Raw genomic sequence first — 23,870 nt, 5'->3', positions numbered from 1 at the left:
GAAGGATAGGAATCCTTACTGGAAACCCTGGATCCTGTGCTGAGTGCCGTGGAGGATACAAAGAGAGAAGAGACATTCTGCCCTTGCAAACACACACCGTAATCCGACACAGCAGGCTGATACTGCAGAAAAGCTGTAGATCACAGCTCTCGGCCCCAGGATGGCCCTGGACCCACCGCTGAGTGGTGAGCTGTGTTGTAAGCAGCTGCTTACCAAAAATAAAGCCTCGTGTTTGTGAAGGATTGGCTTCAATTAGCCTGGATTCAAGGTCTGGATACACTAATTCACCATCCCCGACTGATGCTTCTTTATGCTCTTTGGAATTGGAGGTTGGCCTGCCAGGCAGCCAGGAATTGCATATGGCGCCAGCCTCTTTAATTGCGTGTGGCCTGAGAGTGTGTCCTGGCAGCAAAAGCACCGAGAGCAGTGGTTGTGGCTGCTTCATTTCATGGGAATTGAAATGGAGCAGGAGGCAGATCGCTGTTTCCTGGGGTGGCGGGGCAGAGTTTGATGGTGGAGTCAGGCTGCTGCCTTGAATGAAGGGTGGGGCTGGGTGAGTGCAGTGGAGGGCTCCAAGCCCCCTGATAGGGAGCACGGGGGAGTGCAGGGGCCCTGGAGGGCTGGGAGGACGGTGCTCTTACTGGGTTCATGGTGGCAGACTATTAGAGGGGGTGTCATGGCGGGGGCCTTGAACCCTGGATTTGAATGCCAGCTCAGGGTTCACTGGCAGTGCCCACCCACCACATATACTAAGTGCTCAACAAATATTTGCCACGTGAATAGATGAATGACTCTGACAGCTGGACTTTACCCTACAAGTGAGACAAGGAAGATTTAACAGGGAGGTGGTGTTTGGCGGCAGGTGGGCTCTTCCCCTGACACATCCAAACGTATCTGACCTGGGTCTCATTCATATGTTAAACAAGCCAGTCAGTACCGGGTGCGAACAGCAAACAGCAGCTGGATGTGACATCACCTCCAGCTAGTGTCAGCATTCTGTGAGCCTTCAAGTGGTTACCACAAGGCCTGTGGGGGATGTCAGGGGTTGGTGTGGGAGGGGGCAGTTGGGGTTGGAGGATCTTTTAGGTCACCTGGGTGTCTGTATGAGGAACCATATCCTGTCTCTGTGCGCGGCAGGATCCGCTGTGGTTTCATCTCCTTTCTGGCTTGGCCTGGAGAACTTCAGACTCACAAAGCTCTCTGAATACTGAAATCTCCTGTGCCTTGTCCTCCGCGCTCTTCTGTTTCCAGTGGGGCTGTCCCCCTTGGCTGCAGCTGTCTGATTTCCCAGCTAAGCTCCTTAGAAGTGACCCAGATAAAAATGGCAGCCCTTCCTGACTGCCTGTCGAATAACTTGAAATAAAACCTCTGCCTTCTAAGTTAGGCTTTTTATTGCCTGTGGTTTTTCTTGTCTGCTAGCTGGTTTTGTTTCATTATGTTCTGTTTTTAAAGCAAACCAAGTTAAATGGGTAGTTTTGAGTTGTTTTGTTTTCCGATCACCAGCGGTAGGAATCTGTAGCTGCCTGATTATAACGACTAAACCAGTGGAGTGAGAGTCTGATGACTACTTGCTCAGGAGAGCACATCCCAGGTCACTGCTGCGCCTTAAACGCACTTTCCTGTCCTTGCATTAGAGAGCGGCAACTGTATTTCCTTGGAAGTTTTTCCTTTGAGGCTGAAGGAGTAAGTAGTCTACTCCTTCTTAAGATGTTACTGACAAGCTTGAGGGAAATGGAAAGCCTTGACTCATTTGAAACTTTTAAAGAGAGAATTCTGCTACTTAACACCTCCAGGCTGAAGCAAGCAGCTGGAAGCCAGTTTTGCTTTCACAGGGTCAGAAAATTCTGTGGGCTCCAGGTTTGCAATGGGCAGCAGCCTGCGATATTTTTGGAGTTCCAGCGTGGAGCTGGGAACTCATCACGTTTCACTCCTCGGGCTATTGATGGCTGTGGAGCCCTGGTGGCCATCCATCTCTGTCAGGGCTTGTCACTTGCTTCTTAATAAATATAGCTATTAATACTCTCTCGCTTGATCTCGCCTACTTCAGGAGGGCCAGAGCTCTGGTTTCCCTTAATTCCGCCCCACCCTTCTGGACTACATTTTAAAAGTCAGAAACATCAACTCTGGTCTGCCCTGGTAGCTTAAAGTCAGTCTTTTGGCCCAGGGTGGACGAATCTCCTGGGGCGGCCCCTACACCTGATGCTATTCTCTTTCTCTGTGGTTGTGGGATCTCAGGCATCTGTGGACTGTTAAGTGGGATGCCATCAGCAGCTTGGGTAGGGACCTCTATAAACCAGCCGTCCCTTTTCCAGGACACCTAGTCAGGGTGGCTGAGTTGGTACAGTTACACCAACTTGGGTTTGACACCCTGCTCTGCCACTCTTGAGGGTATGACCTTGGACAACTAACTAGCTCCCCCTCAGTTTACACAGCTGTGAAATGGGGACAGGAATAGAATTTGCCTGGAGAATTGTTGTGAAGAGAGATGAGAAAATGTTTCGAAAGGCCTAAGCACAATGCCAGGCACATAGCAGGTGCCCCAAAAAGGTATTTCTCATTAGGGAATCGGGACTCAGCTTACTTAAGTAATAGCAGCATCAGTGTTCTCTGAGCCGACTGTACACAGTCTGTGAAGTAGATTTCTTGTGCATGTTTGTTTTTAAATAAACTTTTATTGGAATGGAGTCTTTAAAACTAGAGAATACGTCTGCTAAATTCTTGTCTGAACAACCTTTTAGAAGCATCCCAGAGCAGGGACTCCCCTATAGCCCCCACGATGCCATGAGTGGTGCCAGGCTGGTGGCTGGGCCCGCGGCTGCCACTGAAAATGGGTGAGTGGCATCTTCTAAGCATGGTTGCCTGTTGGGGTCACTGCTGGCCTCGTATGCACAGCAGGCTCTGGCAGAGAGAACTGTAGGTTCACATACAGTTGTAAGAAATAACAGAAATGCCCACATGCTCTTTACTGGGTTTCCCCCATGGTAGCATCTTGCAAAACTATAGGACGGTATCACAACAAGGATGTTGATATTGATGCTCTCAGGATACCACCCCAGGTTCCCGCGTGTTGCATTTTATAGTCACACCCATCCCCCTCCTGCTCCTACACCCTCCTTAACCTCTGGAAATTACTAATCTATTAGAGCCAGGATCTTGGTGGAGGCAGAGCCTCTGTCCCAACCTTGGACTTCTTACCCATGGGATGAACGTCTATTGACTGATTGCTAAAATGATATAAATATCTATATTAATTAAGCCATATCATTTAAAAAATGTCATACAGCCAAACCAAACCCTTAACTGAGACAGGAGAGGTCCAGAAAAGGAGGCCAAAGAATTGTTATTACATTAGGGAAAAATAGAGTTGTGAAGGTGGTTTCAAAGAAGCAGGAAATCTCGGCTTAATCAAGAAAGGTGAGGGGTTGTTACTTTCATATACCATTGACTTTCCCTTGCCCACAGTGATCACCCTGGCTTTTATTGGGTGCTTTTGAATATTTTTATTCTTTATCTTATTTGAGTATTATCAATAAATTCATCTTAAAATATCCTGGCTGCCACAAATATTTACTTTATAAGGATTTATTACCTCCTAAAGTCTGCATTTATGATTTCTTGAGATGACAGCATTTTCTTAGGGATTTCACTTCTGAATTTCAGAAAGACATTAGTGGGGAAAATGGAAGTTGATGTTCAGAAATATTCTAGAAACTTGGCCAGGGTGTGCCAGGCTTGCTAGGACCACCAGAGCGTTCTGGGGCCTTCCACAGCTGCCTGCTCACACGTGTTTCCCTTCCAGGAGCTGGGGTCAGAGAGGACGTGTTTCTCATCTGGAGGGAGATGCAGGAAGCCAGCAGCACGTTGGCCCAGATCCAGAGTCTGGTGGTTGAGCCTCCCAATACCGACGTGGCCACAACAGACCACGGTGAGCGCTGTTTACGGGCACGAGTGTAAAAGAGTCATAACTGCTACTGGTTGGGAATGGGGGCTGTTTCCATGTTCCTTACCAAGGAGAGCTCCTTAGCCCAGCTCCTGAGGGGACTCTCCAGAGCTCTGCTGTGCTGTGTGTGTGTGTGCACATGTGTGTGTCTGTAGGTTGTCAAAGCAAAATCAGAGTTCTGTTCAGGGACTATTGCAAGAGGGGAAAAGAGACCTCAGTATGGAAGTGGGCTCAGTTATGAATAAACATGGATCAGTGGGGATTTACAGCCAAGGAGCAGGGTGGAGCGTTGGTGGGTGGAAAATTACCGAGAAGAAACATCAGGGTTAAAAGGGGATTTCTGGCTAAACCTATCTGACAGGATTCTTGCTGAAGGCAGGCCGGGGTGATCAGACATCACCTGGGGGACAGTGGGGTATGAGGAATTTGCTCAGGTATGGGGGATCCTGGTGAACTGTCTTTGCAGGATTTTTGCTAAAATTAGGCTATGCAGAGACAAACACAGAAGTCCATAGGTCAAGATCCAGTTGAAAAGAGGATTCAGAGGAGCCTGAGTTTGGAGTGAGAAATCTGGTTGTAAATCCCAACTCCATCACTAGATTAACCTGAATCTATCTCTTTGAGCCTTAATTTATTCTCCTGTTAAATAATGATAACATCAGTCTTAAGAGAATATTGTAAAAATTAAGTAAAATAATGCATGCTTTGCACCAAGCAGGTACTTGGTAAATGTTAGCTCGATCTTTTCTCTTTCACAGTTAGGGCAGTGAGAATACTGATTCTTCTTCCTGAGTTCTTGAGTTAGTAAAGGATTTTCCTCTGTAGGGGACTGGTTTCATTTAGGGCACGACTGATAATAACAGTAGTTAACAAAGCACATACCTTACGTATCAGGCACTGTTCTAGGCACTTCACAAGTATTAGCTCATTTCATCGTTACCACAACCTTATAAGACACCTGCTACTTTTATCTCCATTTAAGGTTAAGTAACTTGCCCAAGGCCACGCTAGAAGTAATGAAGCCAGGATTCAAAACCTAGTTCCTCAGTAAAAATACTGATGTCTGGCTCCCAACCCAGACATTCTGATTTAATCCATAAAGGATGCAATCTGGACATTGGGAGTTTTGAGAGCTCCCCAGGCAATCCTAATGTGCAGCAAAGTTTGGAAGCCCCTGCCATGCTGTATTGCCTCCTGGTACCCTGCCTGTGTTACAGAGGCATCAGTGGGGGAGGAGAGCAAGAAGGCCAGGCTGGACGGGGTCAGGGATGCAGTTGAAGAGGAGAAGCGGGGAAGGGGACATGAGTAGAGGGAGGAAGAGGTAGAAGGCATGGGTGAGCTTGCCCTGTGCGACTTAATAAATTCCTGGCAACAGTGACTTTTTCCTGTGAGTGGGTGTCCTGACTTGGGTCTCGGGCAGCAGCAACTGCAGTTGCTTCGCCAGGACCAGCTGTCGGGGGTTTCCAAGGAGGGGCCCAATCAGGCTTGTCTGGAGGGGCTGCTCACTTGTAGTGACACCTGTCTCCCCCTCAGCCTGAGCTTAAAGTCAAGAACTCAGAGAGTCCTCTGTCATCCTGAGAGAATGAAAATGAAGCAGGGGACCTGGGATAAGGCAAACATTCATGCCAGACAAATGCTGCTAAGGTGTTTATTTGTGGGAGTGCTATGGACTGAACTCTGTCCCCCCAAATTCAAATGTTGAAGCCCTAACCCCAGTGTGTCTATATTTGGAGACAGGGCCTTTAAGGAGGTAAAGTTACATGAGATCGTAAGGGTGGGGCCCTAATCTAATAGAACTGGTATCCTAATAAGAAGAGAAAGAGACACTGGAGACCTCTCTCTCTTCACACATCACATGAGGACACAGCCAGAAGGTTGCCATCTACAAGCCAGGAAGAGATGCGTCACCAGAAACCAAACCTGTAGACACCTTGATCTTGGACTTCCAGCCTCCAGAACTGTGAGAAAATAAACTTCTGTTGTTTAAGCCACCCGGTCTTTAGTATTTTGTTATGGCATATTGAGCAGACTAATAGAGGGAATATTGAGGCTTGGGGTAATCTTGAGGGTTAACAGAAGGTTTTTAGATGTTGTTTCTAACGGAAACAGAAGAGCTATTGGCCTCCGTAATCTTTAGAAGGATAGATTGTCATCCCTTTGTTTCAGTCTAATACACACACACACAGAACTAAAAACCAAAATAACTCCAAGCATAAACTTTCAAAACATGCTTTTTTTTGGCTGTATTGGGTCTTAGTTGTGGCACGCAGGCTCTCTTGTTGAGGCGCATGAGCTCAGTAGTTGTGGCACGTGGGCTTAGCTGCCCCGCAGCATGTGGGAACCTAGTTCCCCAACCAGGGATTGAACCCACGTCCCCTGCATTGGAAGACGGATTCTTTACCACTCGACCACCAGGGAAGTCCCAAAAGATGCTTTAAATGTACCATTTCTATTCTTTTAAAATTTATTTTATTTAATTTATTTTTATTTTTGGCTGCGTTGGGTCTTTGTTGCTGCGCACTGGCTTTCTCTAGTTGCAGCGAGTGGAGGCTACTCTTCGTTGCAGTGCATGGGCTTTTCATCGTGGTGGCTTCTCTCATTGCAGAGCATGGGCTCTAGGTGCATGGGCTTCAGTAGTTGTGGCACGTAGGCTCAGTACTTGTAGCTCGCGGGCTCTAGAGCGCAGGCTCAGTAGTTGTGGTGCACGGGCTTAGTTGCTCCGCGGCATGTGGGATCTTCCTGGACCAGGGCTTGGACCCGTGTCCCCTGCACTGGCAGGCGGATTCTTAACCACTGCGCCACTAGGGAAGTCCCTACCATTTCTATTTAAAAGGGAAAATTTGGTCAGGACCTTTCCACTGTTGGATACCAAAAGAAGCTTTTGTAACCTTGCTTTGGCCCCAAAGGCCACACGTAGCATCTGACTTGCTCCCGTTGCTGCCCACAGCCCAATGTTATTGAAGCAAAGGCTGTGTCAGCCCAAGACCCTGCGTCTGCTTTGTGTGAAGGCAGCAGCCATTTTCCATGTTTGGCTGCCCAAGGCCTGCAGGCCAGAGGAGATATGGTAACCGTCTGGAGAGGGGAAGGGTAGGATGGAGGAGATCAGGTGAGCTGTCATTACACGTGGAACCTTCATGTGAATTAGACAAAGTCTTCCTTCCTGGACATAGCGGCCCCCACCTGCCCCCTCAGCTGGGTGCACTGGTTCAGGGACCAACTGGCACCTATAGGACCAGGACCGGGAGGGCCTGGCAGGGATGACTCATCAGCCTGGTACGTGGAATAAGAAGATGGGGAGGCCACACAATCTGGCCGTTGCTAATTCTGACCTCTTTTAATTACCAAGAGCAGTGTATGAGAATTCCCTGAGGGAAAAAAAAACTGACAAAAATACATGAAACATTGGTTTTTAAAGGCGCTTGACACCAAGCAACAAAGGCCAGTGGTCTCTGAGATACAGGAAAATCCAAGGTAAACTCTGATTGTCCCAGCTTAATGCTTAGTGCTTTGAGAGAGTTTCCAGGCCATGGTGTAGGGAGAAGGATCCCAGGTAGAGCACAGCAAACTTCCAGGTTTGAGAGGTAGAGTTAGGAGTCCAGGGAGATCAAGATATCAAGATTTCACAGGACAAAGTACCAGAGTGGAGAGAGGTGCACAGAGAGAGAACTCTGGAAATCTGCAAAGAGCCCCTCTTGTGATTTCTGCTCAACATTGATCATTCTATGAGGAAATTAACTGAGGCTGGGGAAGACCCATTGGAAAGAATTAGAAAGAAAGGGTTTAGAGCTCACACAGGACCAGGAACAGTGCCTGTTCTTACCAGCCTGATTGGAAAAATGTATGAGTCACAGAGCACTGGGTAGACTACTTGGGAAGGTCTTGCCTCAGTAATGGGGACTGACTAGCCTTAAACTGAGCTCTGGGCCCTTCTAAGAAATCATCAAAGCAAGACATGAAAGTAGAGAGTTCTTTATGGGTAACTTAACTGCATCTCAGAACAAAGCTCAAGAAGATTTATAAGAATATAAAAACATCCCGTACCCAACAAGGTAAAATTCACAACAATTGGTATCCAATCAAAGTTTACTAGGCATGAAAAGAAGAAAACTGACACAGATGTTAGAATTGGCAGAAAAAAACATTTAAACAGTTACAACTGTATTCCATATATTCAAAAAGTTAAGTGGAGACAGGGAGGTATTTTAAAAAAATACATGTTGAACTTTTAGAGATGAAAATTTTTAGGGAAGAAAATATCTTACTTGAAAACATGCTGAATGGGATCAATGGCAGATTAGACATTGCAGGGAAAAAGATTAGTGATCTTGAAGACATAGCAATAGAAACTATCCAAAATGAGACATACGGAGAAAGAAAAAATAATAAATAACAAACAAATAAAAACAAATAACAAAAGCGTCAGTGAACTGTAGGACAACTTCCAGTAAACAAATATACATGTAGATGGAATTCCTGAGGAGAGGGGAGGAGGGAGAACAGAAATATATTTGGAGAAATAAAGATTGAAAATTTTCCAAATTTGATGAAAGTTATAACTTAGAGATCCAAGAAATTCGATGAATGCCAAGTACAAGGAGATGAGGGGAACTGTACCAAAGGACATCATAATCAATTTGCTTGAAACCACTAATGAAGAGAAAATGTTAAAAGCAAGCAGAGCAAAAAAGACATTTTCTGTAAAAGGAACAGAGATAAGCATGACAGCAGATTTCTTGTTGCAAGTGAAAAGACAGTGGAGTAACATCTTATTTTTTTTCATTCAGTACCTTAAACTCTCAATCTAGAATTCTGTATTTTGTGAAAATATCTTTCAAAAACAAAGGCAAAATAAAGGCATTTTCACATGTACAACAGCTGAAAGAATTTATTATCAGCTCATCTGCACTGCAGGAAAAGTTAGAGGAAATCCTTCAGGCAGAAGGAGCATGTGATACTTTTATATGGAAAGAAATGAATGGCGATATGGTTCTACACAAAGGAATTAAGGACACTGAAAATGACTGCATTGGTAAATAGGTGATATTTTTCTATTCAGATACCTTTAAAAGACAGTTGACTGTTTAAGCAAAAATAATAACAGTGTACTGTGGGGTTTATACCATGTATATAAAAGTTAATTGTATGACAATAGTAGCATAAAAGGCAGGAGGGGAATAGCAGCATTATTCTTACATTCCAAAGATGAACAACCCAAAAGTCCACCAACAGATGACTGGATAAACAAAGGGTGGTATATACAGACAATGGAATATTATTCAGCTTTAAGAAGGAAACTCTGACACGTGCTACAACATGGATAAACCTTGAAAACACTATGCTAAGTGAAAAGCCAGACACAAAAAGTGGTTACCAGGGGCTGGCAGGATTGGGGAACGGAGGGAGTCATTTAATGAGTACAGAGCTTCTGTTTGGGATAGTGTAAAAGTTCTGGAGTTGGGTGGTGGTGATGGTGATTCAACAGTGTGAAGGTACTTAATGCCACCGAAAACTGGTTACAATGATAAATTTTGTGTTATGTGTATTTTACCACCATTGTAAAAACAGCAAACCACTGCATTGCAAAAAAAAAAAAAAAAAAAAAAAAAAATCCAGGAGGGGAGAAATGGAAATATGCTATTGTAAGGTTCTTATACTATGTGTGGGGTGATATAATATCAATTGAAATTAGACCATGATACATTGAAAATGTATACTATAAACTAAAATAACCACTAAATAACAAAACAAGCCAACAAACAAGATAAATTGGATTTGAAAATACTCACTCCAAAAGCTGTCAGGAAAAAAAGAGAGAGAATTAAGGACAGATGGGGCCAATAGACAACAAATAGCAAAATGATTGACATAAACCTAACCATGCATATGGCAAAACTTACCAGTTTGTACATTTTAAATGTATATGGTTTATTGTTATCAATTATACCTTAACACAGCTCTTACTAAAGTAACACAGGAGGCTGTGCATCTCTCCTGAAGTGCTGAGCTGTTCAGAGACATTGGTGTTGGCATATCCGAGCATTCTATGTGTGTGTGTGTATGTGTCTGTGTGGGTGCCAGGTATGGCTCTCAAACAATAATATGGCCTTTCTCACAAAACGTTCAAGAATTTGTCCAAAGTTAGAGAGACTTTACTCTTCTTTGGATGATGCTTCAGCTCAAAGCATTTCAGGAACTCTGCATTTGCAGTAACCTTCACAGACATTTTATGACTCACTAGAGATAATTAGTCTAATCATGTTGTGTAGCGATGCCGAAATTGGACTCTTGGTTGGTTCAGAATATCAAACTCAATGTCAAAAGACAAGGAAAAGGCAAAAGGTCCATTCAGCCTCTGTAGGAAGTTCCGTCAACGAGCTCTACGGGAGTTTTGAGCATTTTTTTTAACAAGTGGAGAAAGAGATAATGCTCATTTTTATTGGCATTGTATTAAATAACTGGCTGGATTTCCCTGTAGTCATTGGTGATGGTGAAGTACACAGGTTTGGAGTTATAAAGACATTAATCTTGGCTCTGCCCACTCCTGTGTGACCCTGGGCAAGACATTTATTATCTGTGCCTCAGTTTCCTTATTTGCAAAATTGGGATAATGATAACACCTACCCAATGCACTGTTGTGAGAATTAAATGAGAAAATATATGTAAAACACTTAGAACTGTGCTGACACATAGAATGTAATGATAGCATAAAAAAAGTTTTATCCATTTATTTATTCTTTTGATTATTGAATACTCACTATACGTAGCTCTGTGCTAGACAATGAGTATAATGACAAAAAACAGACATGGAATGGCCCCTAATAAAGCAGGATCTTGTACCATTTCTTGTACAGGAAGGGTAGAAAATCAGAAGCACATGGAAGTGTAATTCCCATCTGGGGTAGTATGACTAAGGAAAGGTGTGAGCTCCTAAGGTTTTTGGGGTAAAGGAAAGCCTTACTGAGGAAATGACATTGGAGCTGATATCTGAGGGTTGAGGGGGTGAGTTAATCAGAAGAAGGGTGGGGGAGTAAGGGAAGAATTTATGCTAGGCAACAGAATAGCGCATGCAAAGGTCCTGAGGCAGGAAGGAGCATGGCACTTTAGTAGAGCTGGAAAAGATGAGTGTGGCCAGAGCTCAGAATTCAAGTTATCAATTGGCCTGTGATGAGTCTGGAAAAGTATGTAAGGACCAGACCATGCTGGGTCTGGAGTCCATGGCATGAGAAGTCAGTTCATAATTTCAGACCAATGGGAACCCAGTGGAAGCTTTTAAGCAAGGGAATGATAAAATCAGATTTGCATTTAGAAAAAAACCACTTTGACTATTGTGTGGGAAAAGATTGGAGGGGAGGGACCAAGTGAAGATGAGGGAAGAGAGTTAGGATGTTAGTATAGACAAGAAATGAAAGCATATCGGACTAGGGTGATAGTATGTGAAGATGATGCTAAGTGGGCAGATCTGAGGGAGAATTCAAACATTGAACCTGGCAGGACTTAGGGTTAAAGAAGTTATAGGTGTCAAAGCTAAGCTCCTAGATGAATATTGACGAAGCTGATTAATAAGCAGCAAGTGAGAGTGCTAGAAAGGGCCAGTATTTTGTTTAACTCAAGCATACGTTTTCTCATGGGTAGTGAGCTATGTATTTTCCAGACAAAAAACACAAACATAAAAACATCTGCATAAGAGTAGCATGTAATGCTTCCACAAGTCAGTGTTAAGGCTCTCACTGAAAAAATCCCCCCAAAATGTGGGAGAAGAATTATTTCATTAGGATTCTGTAGAAGTGATGCATTTAATTCAGGAAGGTTATTGGAATGTAATACAAGATATGATGAAATGTCAAAGCTAGAATCATGTTGTTAGAAAGTGACTGTGTTAAATGAAAATAAAAATTCAACTTATCAAGATTTGTGGGATGCAGCAAAAGTGGTGCTTAGAGGGAAATTTATAGCATTGAATGCAATTAAATTAAAAGAGAAGACAGATCCAAAGTCAATAAGCTTCCACCTTAGGAAACTAGAAAAAGAGGAGCAAATTAAATGCAAAGTACACAGAAGAAAAAAATGATAAAAATTGGAGCAGATATTAATGAAATTGAAAACAAAATCTGTAAAGAAAATCAACAAAATCAAAAGCTGGTTCTGATTCTTTGAAAAGATCCATAAAATCAATAAGCTTCTAGTCAGGCTAGCTAAGAATGAAAGAGAAAACACACAAATTACAAATATCAGAGATGAAAGAGAAAACATCACTAGGGATCCCATATTAAGAGGATAATAAAGGAATATTATGAACAACTCTGTGCCTACAAAATTGATAACCTGGATGAAATGGACCAATTCCTTGAAAGGCACAATCTGTCAAATCTCCCACAAGAAGAAACAAACAATCTTAATAGGCCTATATCTGTTAAAGAAATTGAATCAATAACAAACAACTGTCCACAACAGAAAGCACCAGGCCCTAAAAGTGACTCCTGAAAGCATCAAGAGACAATTGACTCATTACATGCAAGTGATCCTCAGTACAATTAACAACTGATTTCTCATCAGACACCATAGAGGCCAGAGGCAGTGGGATGAAATATTCAAAGTGGTGAAGGAAAAAGTCTGTCAATCAAGAATACTATATCTGGGAAAATTATCCATCAAAAGGAGGAGAAATTAACAAATTCAAGATAAACAGAAACAGAGATTTCATTGCTAGAAAACTTGCCTTATAAAAAATAATAAAGAGAGTCTTTAAGGATGAAATGAAAGGGTATTAGAGAGTAACTTGAATCCACATTATAAAGATAACTACATGGGTAAATATAAAAGACAGTATAAATGTAGCTTTTGTTTGAACTTATTCTCCTATTTGATTTAAAAGAGAACTGCACATAGCAATAATTATAAATATGTGTTGATGGGCACATAATGTATAAAGATATAATTTATATGAGAATAACAGCACAAGGAGTGGGGAGAGAATGGAGCTATATAGGTGCAAAGCTTTTGTGTACCTATTGAGATTAATTTGGCATTTATCCAAACTAGATTGTGGTAAGTTAAGATGTTAAGTGTAGTCCTGAGGGCAGCCACTAAAAATATAACTCAAAAAAATTTAGTAAAAGAAATGCCAAGGGAATTAAAATAGTATACTAGAAAATATCTTTTTTGACACAAAAGGCAGTAATAGAAGAATAGAGGAACAAAAAAGATTTAAGACATATAGAAAACAAATAGCAAAATGGCAGATGTGAATCCTACCCTATCATTTACTATATTACATAAAAATGAATTATACACTTCAGTTAAACAGCAGAGATAAACAGGATGGATTTAAAAAAAAAACATGTTCCAACCATATGCTGTCTACAAAATACACACTTTAGATTGAAAGACACAAATAGGATGAAAGTCAAGGATGGAAAAAGACATACAAATAGTAACAATCAAAGAGCTGGAGTGGCTATGCTAATTGTGGACAAAATAGATTATAAAACAAAAAATTTTTACAAAGAGACATCTGATAATAATAGAAGGGTCAACTTACCAAGAACGTATTATAATTGTAAACATATATGCACCTAACAGCAGATCTTTAAGCAAAAACTGGCAAATTGAAAGGAGAAATAGTTCAAAAATAATAGTTGAAGACTTCAATATCCTACTTTCAATAATGAATGGAGAGACTTCCCTGGTGGTCCAGTGGTTAAGGCTCCGTGCTTCCATTGCAGGGGGCACGGGTTTGATCCCTGGTCAGGGAACTAAGATCCCACATGCTGCAAGGTGGCAAAAAAAAAAAAAAAAGAATGGAATAATCAGGCAGAAGATCAATAGAAAACTTTAACAGCACAATAAATCAACTAGACTTAATAGATATCTATAGATATCTGTTCCACGCAACAGCAGTATAATACACATTCTTCTCAAATGCACCCAGATTATTCTTCAGAAGAGACCATATGTTGGATCATAAAATAAGTCTCAATAAATTTAAAAGGATTAAAATAATACAAAACATGTTCTCTGTTGATGCAAGATCAAAACAGTGGCAAATATTTTAATTTCCCAAGGGAAGCAGATTCAGATCTCTGTCTTGGTTTAATTCTAGTATGCCCACTCTAAGAGTTGCCATTCTCACTACCGTAAGAATTTCAGGTTCTTAACCTTAAATTCCCAAACTCCATTAATCCTTTTCTCATTTCTTAATCTTGATTTTTCCACTTTATACCAAACATCTTGAATTGGTCTGTGTTTCTCTTGCCGTGTCATGCTATCTTTTAAAGAAATAGTTGCCTTTGGTATAATTTGTTGCCTATGTCACTGATCCTCAACTATTTTTTATTTATTTTCAATGTCATTTTAGACGTAGACACATGAAATGTGTGGCTTTCGAAGTTCTTCTATTGGAGTCTGTGCTCTACTGGTGGGTTCTTCTTAGCCTTCATGCAGGTTTGTCATGAGCTATTGCTCCTTATCTCTCAGTGTCTAGTTGCAGGTATCATCAGAAAGTAAACATTCTTCCTGCAGCTGCCTCATCCACAGCCTACTTGTAATTTTTTTTAAGCTTCCTTCTTTCAGAATCATGAGGCAGAAGAAAAAAAATTAGAAAACAGAATGATATCTTTGAGAGGCATTAGCTCCTCTCCCACATCCTATCCATTATCCGTGCTTTATGTTCTTTATTTTTACATCTGCTTCTTTTTTGCCTCTTTGTTCATTTAACTTCCTTCCCCTCCTGCTTACACCCCCTGAAGATTATAGGAGTTAGAGAACTCAGGGTTGGGATCGTTTTTCTGCTGGTTTATAGACAAGTTGCATAAACCATGGAACCCTTCTTTTCAACAGAGATTCTACTTTGATTTTTACAAGCATTACAAGTAGGAAGTAAAAATCATTTTCAGGGGAGAAAGGGCCTAGAATTCATCAAGATTCTTTCCCAATCTCCCATGAATATAATGGTTGCACACGCTAATTGTCATTCCCAAGATTATTCAACAGTCCACTCGGGGCAGACTCTGTAGCTGCCAGTTTGGACTCAGGCACATATTAGAGATGTGACTTCAGGCACGTCACTGCATCTCCTTGTACCCCTGCCCTCGTGTGTGCAACCCCTGGGGCACTCCAGAGAACCTTTACCCCAATCTGCCAAGTGAATCAGTTGCGCAGAATATCAGTGGGTACCTTTCTTTGCCCCTCCATCTCCTCCTCCCCCTGGCTTGGCTCCCCTCCCAGTGCCGGGCAAACATGCTCAACCCTCGGTGCTTTAACAAGTGTAGATGAACAGAAAATATCAGTCCGTCAGCAAGTGCAGTGAACCAAGTGCGTAACTGCCCGGAGACAGTCTACTCTTCTGAGCCACACTGTCCACACCTGTCTCTTGGGCGCCCAACCCAGGTGGGCCTCATCATCCCACCTTCAGAGAACCCTCAGTCCTACCGGCTGCTGCCTGCTGAGCCTGTTGAAATCTCACCCATCTCACCAGCAGGAGTGTCCGGATTTCTTTCCCTGACAGTTGCCCCCTTTCTCCTTCCTCTCTCTCCCTTCCCAGCTGTCCTCAATTCTTCCTCCCTCCCTCTCTCTCTTTCCTTCTCTTCTCTTCTGTTTCCTTCCTTCCTTCCTTCCCTCCTTCCCTCCCTCCCTCCCTCCCTCCCTCCCTTACTTCCTTCCTTCCTCTCTCTTTCTCTTTCCTTCTCTCTTGCTTGCTTGCTGTTGGTTTACTGTCTCATGACACTTGTGATAACAGGGATGTTGGACAGTGTGTAACCAAGCTGTGATCTATCAAATAAAAGCCCTACAAAATGTTCTGTGGAGAAAGGCCCTAGACTAAATGCCTTTAGGAAATACTATTCATGCCTCTGCTCATGGTGAGACCCACTGCTGAGTCCTACAACAAAGGCTTAGACAAGTCCTTCTTTGAAAAACCTGTTGAAACTGTTTATTTTCAAGCTCTCCAAACTTTTTGCTAAGGAACCCTCTTTCTGAGTAGTAGCCACTGACATGCAGTAGAAGTAGAGTCTGTGGAACACAATGTGGGAAACATTGAACTTGATGCTCTGTGAGGTTGGTTCCAGATCTAGAGCTGTAGTTTAGTCATTAGCTGACTGTTCCCTTGAAAGGCACATGGACCATGGCAGGAATGAGGTGCCGGACAAGTAACTTTCAGTGGAGGAGGATGGGCCTCTTAGTCATGGTTCTTCAGAGACACAAAACCAATAGGATATGTGTATATATAAGTGTGTGTGTGTGTGTGTGTGTGTGTGTGTGTGTGTGTGTGTGTGTATGTGTGTATAGAGACAGAGATTTAAGGAATTAGCTCACATGACTGTGGAAGCCAGCATGTCCAAAATCTGCAGGGCAGGCCAGCAGGCTGGAGACCCAGGGAAGAGCTGGTATTGCAGTTTGGGTCTAAAAGCAGAATTCCCTCTTCCTCAGGGGACGTCAGTCTGTCTTCTACTAAGGCTTCAACTGAATGGAGATGCCCACTTATAATATGGAGGATTATCTGCTTTACTCAAAGTCTGCTAATTTAAATATTAATCTCACTTTTAAAATACCTTCATAGAAACATCTAGAATAATGTTTGTCAGATATCTGAGTAGTGTGGCCCGGCCAAGTTGACACATAAGATTAACCATCGCCAAGGGGAGGGTAATTACAGTGGCTCTAAGTCCTTGATGGCTGTGAGCCTCCAGGGGAGGAGTGGGCACTGGTGGGCTGTGTCCAGTTTGTCTTCTTGCTGTGGCCCTGGCTGTAGCTGTGATGTTTCGAAAGCACTGGCCGGTAGGTCTTACTCGTTGAAAGATGTTCTGAGATTGGTAAGTAGGACAGGGGCCGGGTGGCAGGTAAGTTATCCTGTGACATGGATGTGATCTGCCCATGGATTAGAGAGAATCTAGGATGCATTGTGAGACCACATCTCTATCATAAATGAAGGTATTATCCTTGGCTCCATAGGTGAGAATTTATGTAGCACTTTTAATTAAGATGACTGCAGGGGAATGGGAAGGACCCCTTAGTGAGTGACTCTAATGAATGGATGACTCCCTCGCCACTCCTCTCCTCTCCCTGGGAAAATGAGGCTCAGATGGGGGTGGTGTAATTAGCACTGAAAGTGAAAAGATTTCACCCTTTCTCTCCTTTCTTCAGCTTTGGGGCACCTAGGCTCTTTGGTTTTGTATGCTTGGCTGCCCCTTCTTTCCTTTATGAAGTTCAAGTTGCTTTGGGGTCTTCCTCCAACCCCTTTTCAGAGGGTAATTGGGAGCCTGAATCATACCCTCAGGGTGACTGCACTGCCTGGTCCTGGGTGAAGCTACAGTCAAAAATTGGTCTCTGGCTCTTTAAAAATCCCTTCTTAGAATTTGTTTGATGTGTTTTTAGGAAATTCTTTTATGATTGGCTTGAATTTATAATTGATAAAAGGCTCTTGTCTTTTTAAAAGAAAGCAACCCAAAACAGAGCAGAGCATGTGATAGGTGTGTGTGTTGCTGTGGAAATAATTGAATGAAAAGTTTATTTCCTACTACGCCTATTGATCATAAAGGAGGAAGGAGAATAAAGTAGGAGTAAGGAGGAGACAAAGGCTTAGAATGTAATCAACAATAATTGAGGAAAAATAGTCACCCAAAGGGTTTCTCCAAGGAGGCTGACCCCACTGACAAAAATGCCTCCAAATTCCTTTTGCTGTTTCCCTGCGATGCAGGAGAACTTGCAGAAGAACCTTGGGATCAGAAGCTCTGGGAAACCTCTGATTTCAGTCCCCTGTGCAGATTGAAAAGACACTTTGTGAATCATGTAGAAACCAACTGCTGACATCGGGGATGGTGCCCAAAGGGGCTTTTGATGCCAGATTGGTTTAAAGTTCAAAAGCCAAAATCAAGCTTCTTTGAGAAGTTCCAGCTCCAGTAGGTTTCAGAGTGCGTTATTTAAAAGCTGTTCTATTAAAATTTGAGGACATATGTAACATTAATGGACAGATCCTTTATGTATTAGTGAGAAATAATTGGCTCTCAAGTGTTTTATTTCTTCAAATATTATTCTAATTATATATCCCCTTAAATATAGTAATGGATAACTGTGGGTAATATTTTTGTTTCCCCAACAGTGAGTGCTACTTTTTAATTAAAAATATAATTTAACTTGAATCTGTCTGATAGAAGCATAAATGGAGGGATCACCAAATCATAATTTGGAAAGCTCTTTTCATCTTACCCTAGTGCTTGGCTGCACAGTATAATCACCTAGGGAACTTTGAAAAATCTCAGTGTCCAGATCAGTTAAAACAGAATCTAATGCATGGGGCCCAGGCATCAGTATATTTTAAAACTTCTCAGAGGATTCCAGTGTGCAGGGTTGAGAACCACTGATCCAAGTGAAAATAAACTCTGTAGGGCCGGTGGACCTAATACGTGGTAGTACCCGTTTTAAAAACCACCTCTCTGCACAGCACCTTCTCCCGGTTCTCCTAAGGCTCTACTGGTCCCACTGGGGCTAAGAGCTCAGGGTCCTTTCTGCCTTCCTTCCAGGGGCATGCAGACAAATGTTATCAACCACTCTCTGGAATAAGAAAGCCCTCATTTGTAGCATCTCCTGATTTTCAGATTTTGTAAATGCTTCCGGCAGGCATGGTCAATTTCACCACGCACTACCACTGAGCCTGGAGTCGGGAGGGAAAGGGGCACAGTCAGCTCTCACGGGCCAGCTCCAGACACCATGCCTCCTCTGTGCCCACCCTCAGATACCCCGCTCTCCCTTAGGTGGCCATAGGGGTTTTGAGCCACACGGATAGATACTTCGCTGTTTGTATGATAAGCTGGCTTCTCCGGTGTTCTGCTCAGGTAACATAACACCTCCTCCCACTTAGAGAGTACAGATAAGATTTGGAAAACACCAAGGGAATGCGCCTAAGGCTAGGGATATTTGGGCAATTGGCCTTCTTGCTGTAATTGGTCATGTGAGCCTAAAGTGAGTCATAGGTACAGCTCCAGGCGCCTGAGTTGACGTGAGGTTCTTGAGCCTGCAGAGTTGAGAGCCAGGCTCTGAATCAGGATAAATTCACCAAGTTAACAGGGGAGCTCCTATCCCTGATTCCCCTCCCCCCTCGTTACAATGCACTTTCACATAACTTTTCATATTGAATCACTTCGACACCCTTAGGAAGGCCAAGCAGATGCTATCTGCAGGTGAAGAATTCCACTGAAGCTCAGAGAGGTTAAATGGGGTGACTCGCCCAAGTTTGAGCAACTTACCCAAGCTAGTAAGTAACGGGGCCACGACCTGAACCCAGAGCTTCTGACCCTACGGTTAATGCTCTCCTGCCTTGCCTATCAGCCACCTCCCCCTCTGCATGGGTCCAGTCAACTTAGGTAGCAGAGGAAGTGAAATGAAAAGTAGCAGATTCCTGCCTTCCAGTCTTGTGAACCGATTCTCTGCCAGTCCTGCTTTGGAAAGCATGCCTCCTGAAAAGAATGTGAGCTAACAGAGAACATGTTTCTTTAAAATATTAAGTTGAGGATGACATATGAAAGTCTTGTGTCATGTGAACGGCTGATGAATTGTGATTCCAAAACTACAATTAGGAGCAACCTCTGCCGAAAATGAGTCGAATCCAGAGGACGCCTGGGACTCTGAGAAGTGGCTACAGAAATATGGTTTGAAATCCCAGAAGCTGTCATTTTATGATGTCATTGCTGACTGCTCCTTCCGCCATGCTGATGGAGTTGTTGATATAAAAGCCAAACCAGAGAACGAGTCGGTGCAGACCAGTGCGGTAAGTGAAGTGAACCCCTAGACGGGGATGCCCTGGGAGGGGGCATCTAGGACCAGGGCTGGATCCAGGGCAGGACCAAGGTTGAAAGGCAGCATGAATGCTGCCTTTGAAGAAGGATGCCCCTCTGTTCCCTGCCTTACACTTTTCTGAATGCTACTTGTGGGAGTGGAGCTCAAGTCTGAGAATGGCTTCTAGATATAAGTGAATTAGACAATAATTATACATAAGCCAGGAGCTGTGCTTATAGACATTCAGGCATTGTGTCAAAAAAGAAGCCCTTTGTTTCCCCGCGTTGAATGGAAGAGAGAAACTGCTGGTGAATATGCCCCAAAGGAGGCATTTCTATGGTCCTCTTGTACCGTCACTGTATTGGAGCTACATTATTCAAGTGGCTACCAGCCAGCATTTACTGGATTTCCAGTAAACATAAAATTATATTCTCCGAGGGGTTATAGCGTGGTGAGGGTCTATACTGTAAACTTTTGAAAGGTGTAGTTCCATTGTGACAATGGGTCTGAAAGCAATACAGCTTCTCAAGATGCCTGACTCTGGCTCGTAGTGGAAGGATAATGATCTGTAGTAGTGGCTCATAACCTTTAGTGTGCATGAGTCATTGGGTTTGAGGCCGGGCCCAGGAAAGTGCATTTATAACAATCCCCAGATAATGCTGAAGCTGCTGATCTGGGAGCCACACTTTGAGAAACACTGGTGTGTAGAACAGGACCCAGAAGACTGTCCAAAGTTTAGAATTATAGAAAGACTAAATAGTGTCTCCGTATGAAACAGAAAATCAGGATAAAATGAATATTGTAAATTTGTAAAACTGAGGGAAATCTCTTTTAGAAGGTAGTGAAAACCCAGGTACACACTGAAGTGAGAGCTAAAATGCAAGCCACAGAGCAGACATGTCAGTCACGGCAGCCCAGCAGAGACTACCGGGAGAGGAAATCAAGGTCCTTCCCAAATGCAGTGTCCCTTTATGTATTCTCTAAGGCTCTGATTCAGTGTCAAGATCACCACTGCAGAGTCTCTCAATCCTACAGAGGTGAAACCCCAGTCTCTTTGACGCTCCCTCTTAGGCTGCATGGCCACTGGGTTCCATACGTCCACCTGAGGAAGCGCTGTTTTTCTTTGGGGCCACATTAGCCACATGACGTTGTGTTCTTGCCCTCTGATCGCCGTTTACAATGAACTGCAAGGAGGAGAATATCAGAATTGAATGAGAAAAAATGCAGAATTGACGCAAGACTTGTTTCCTGGCTTACATATTGGGATCCAGAGTAATTGCTACATTGCAGGGAAATCTCATTTGTGGGTTTCCTCCCCCAGTACCGTTTTCTGATTTTGTAGACCTTATTCAGTAATGTTATTAGTTCAGGAAATCATACCTAATTAAATTTTCATTTTTAAAATACGTTAGGCCCTAGATATTTTAAAATATGAATTCATGTCAATTTGAACATAGCTTACTGCAGGCTCCCAGCAGTGTGGTATGCACAGGTCTTCTCTAATACTGATTTTTTCCTTTGCTTTCTTGACAAATTTAAATGAAATTTTACAGGAATGGTTTGAAGAATTTGGCTTTATAAATGGGGAATTTTACCTCAAACTTCTGACACTAACAAATTATAATATAGTAAAAGTTGAGAAGTGTACAGTATAGCTATCCTCGTTCACCAATATTGATGAAAAAGGGACAATTTTATTTTTAGTATTTGGGGCTACATATCTGAAACTGGATTTATACCTAAAACTGCGATGTGTGTATAAGGTAGAAAGAAACTGAAGCTGTGAAATAGGTTGATTCTTTAGGGTTCCCCCAGACTCCCACTGGGAAGGACCCCCTAGACTTTTAACTATAAAAACTGCTTTGTAGGTATGGATCCAGGAAATTGAGACACAGAGAAATAAACGACGAAAAATGCCTTGCTTTGTAGCATTTCTAAGATGGATGAGCAGGGGAGGGGAGGAGACAAAAATGCATTTCTAATTAGGGAATTGCAGGCAAAGTCTAGTAACTTGATGTCTTGGGGCACCCCTTGAAGTCACGTTGCATTCATGGCCACTTATGTTGCTTGAGCACAAAGCCAGCCCTGATGTTCAGAAACCCACTCTAGTCTCATCACTTATTCCTCCAACAAATATTTATTGAGCCTTCACTATGTACCAGGCAGTGTGGTATGATGGAAAGTACACTGGATTTGAATGAGAAGACTTGGATGTAAATACTGCTTCTACCAGTTACTAATGTGAGATGTTGAGCAAATAATTTAACCTGTTTGAGTCTCACTCTCCACATCTGTAAAATGGGTGGTGTAAAGTCTAAATTTGAAAATTGTACATATAAGCACCATGCCTGGCACTTAGGAGATGCCCACTAGATGTTGCCTTCCTTGTTTTCTTTATTACAAACATGGTGAGTCAGAAAGGAGCATTTATGGAATGCCTACCCACTTCATATGCAAGGTGAATATTTGTGCTCTTGTATCCCACATGAGAAAATGAAGTCCCAGGGCCTCCAAGGGGTTAGACGACTCAGCTGAGATCTCGTGGCAGGTAGAGGCAGGGTTTGAATTCAGATCTGTTGGGCTCTCAACATTGTGCTTTTCCCATTTGGACACTCTGGTGCCGGACACCTGTGTTCTCGTAACTTCTGGTCTGGTGTGTTTCCATTTGGAAATGCACAAGGCACAGTTGGGAAATGCCACGTGATGGGATTCAGAGTAGGGAGCACATGGTGAGACTGAGAAAGAGGATGTGTTTCTCCTTCCATCTTTGCACTGCGGTGGAGACATCGTTCACCTTCCTGCCTGCCTTGAGAACATCAGGACTGATCCCATTATGTGCTTCAACCCTGCCTACATCAGTCACCCCTCGACCTCTGGATTCTCATCCCTGTGTGGCTCTAGCATCCCTTCTGTGAGCCTCTTCCATCCCCCCCGACTCCTAAAACCCCTCCACTGTGCCCTCTGGAACTGGAAGTCATCAGCAAACCCTCCGTAGCCTCACATACTCTGAAAGGTTCCCTTCACCTGCTTGTCTGGGTTCTTGCTCAAGGACCCTAGTTTCTCTCCCATTCTCCCTGGATCTGTGGGCACAGAGGTGGGTGGTGACCTCCTTGTTCCTCTTTGCTGTTTCTTGATCATTCTCCCTCCCTCTTCCCAGGTCATCAGAATGTACCACCCAATGTACCTTCTGTATCTGACACCCACTGAGCCTCAGGTCACCCCCATCCATCCTTGAAGATTATAGCTTCTGGCTTGCTGTCACTGGCTCCAACTGTTTCAATCCTTAGTGATGTCAGTTCCTTGTGGATGACCCTTCCCATATCCAGACCTTTCATTTCTCTGACCTGTTCAGTGACTTTCTCCTCCATTCCTTCTCTTCCATCCTGCCATGGCATACCCTTGACCTCGTCATTGCAAATAACTGTGTAATCATAACCCACATAATCAATTCCAAAGGTCCCACTCTTTTTAGGTCATTTCCTCCACTACCCTAATTCCAGTCTTTCAGCCCCATGGGGATATACAGCTTGTTGTTTCTATGACCTTTTCTCTGTCCTCTGTCCTTTGTCCCTCTCATAATCCTCAGCTCCTCCCCCTGCCTTACATTCTTGGACTCATCTGGCAAAACCACAACCTTTGTTAAACCCAGCTTTCTGCCTTATACCCGTGCAATTGACTCTGATGAAGGGAACTGGAGAAAAACACACAGCCACCTGGTTTCACTTTAAATTCCTGACGTCTGATTTCAGGCGGATCTTTTGTGGTGCTGCCCAGCGTCCTGCTGGGGTTTACAATCCACTCTGACTCCTATCCTCTAAGATGCCTGCCTTCTCCCTCCTCACACCTCCAACACCTCCTCCTCCCCACCCGCTCTTAGCAGGAGACCTTGCTTCGCAGGTCACTGAACACTGAAGTGAACATTTGCCTCCATGTTACAAATCCCCGGGGCATCTGCACCTGTACGCTCTACCCCTGTTTCTTCTAGGATGGCTGAATTGTCCCCACCAACCAACCCTTCCACGTGTGCACTGACCCCTATCCCCTCTTTCATCCATTCTCCCCCTTTCTAGTCTGTGTCATTCATATTGTCCTCATTTCTAGATCTTTCCTGTCAGCATAAAAACATGGCGGTACGTCTCCCATCTTAAAAATACAATTCTTTGAC

The 23,870-nt window shown here is 43.3% G+C and overlaps 1 protein-coding gene across 1 annotated transcript in view; it reads left to right on the top strand.

Moving 5' to 3' along the window:
- The window catches only part of VWA3B (von Willebrand factor A domain containing 3B), a 215,020-nt gene that overhangs the window by 79,842 nt on the left and 111,308 nt on the right, over window positions 1–23,870 (top strand). The window contains exons 8-9 of the mRNA XM_082427390.1: window positions 3,800–3,925; window positions 19,507–19,697. Coding sequence (XP_082283516.1) covers window positions 3,800–3,925; window positions 19,507–19,697 — 317 coding nt within the window. The remainder of the gene's footprint in view (window positions 1–3,799; window positions 3,926–19,506; window positions 19,698–23,870) is intronic.

Source organism: Balaenoptera physalus, assembly GCF_965194825.1.
Source record: "Balaenoptera physalus genome assembly, chromosome: 15".
Taxonomy (NCBI): Eukaryota; Metazoa; Chordata; class Mammalia; order Artiodactyla; family Balaenopteridae; genus Balaenoptera; species Balaenoptera physalus.
Note: the sequence above shows the minus strand (reverse complement) of the source record. Positions and strands in the feature narration are given on the sequence as shown.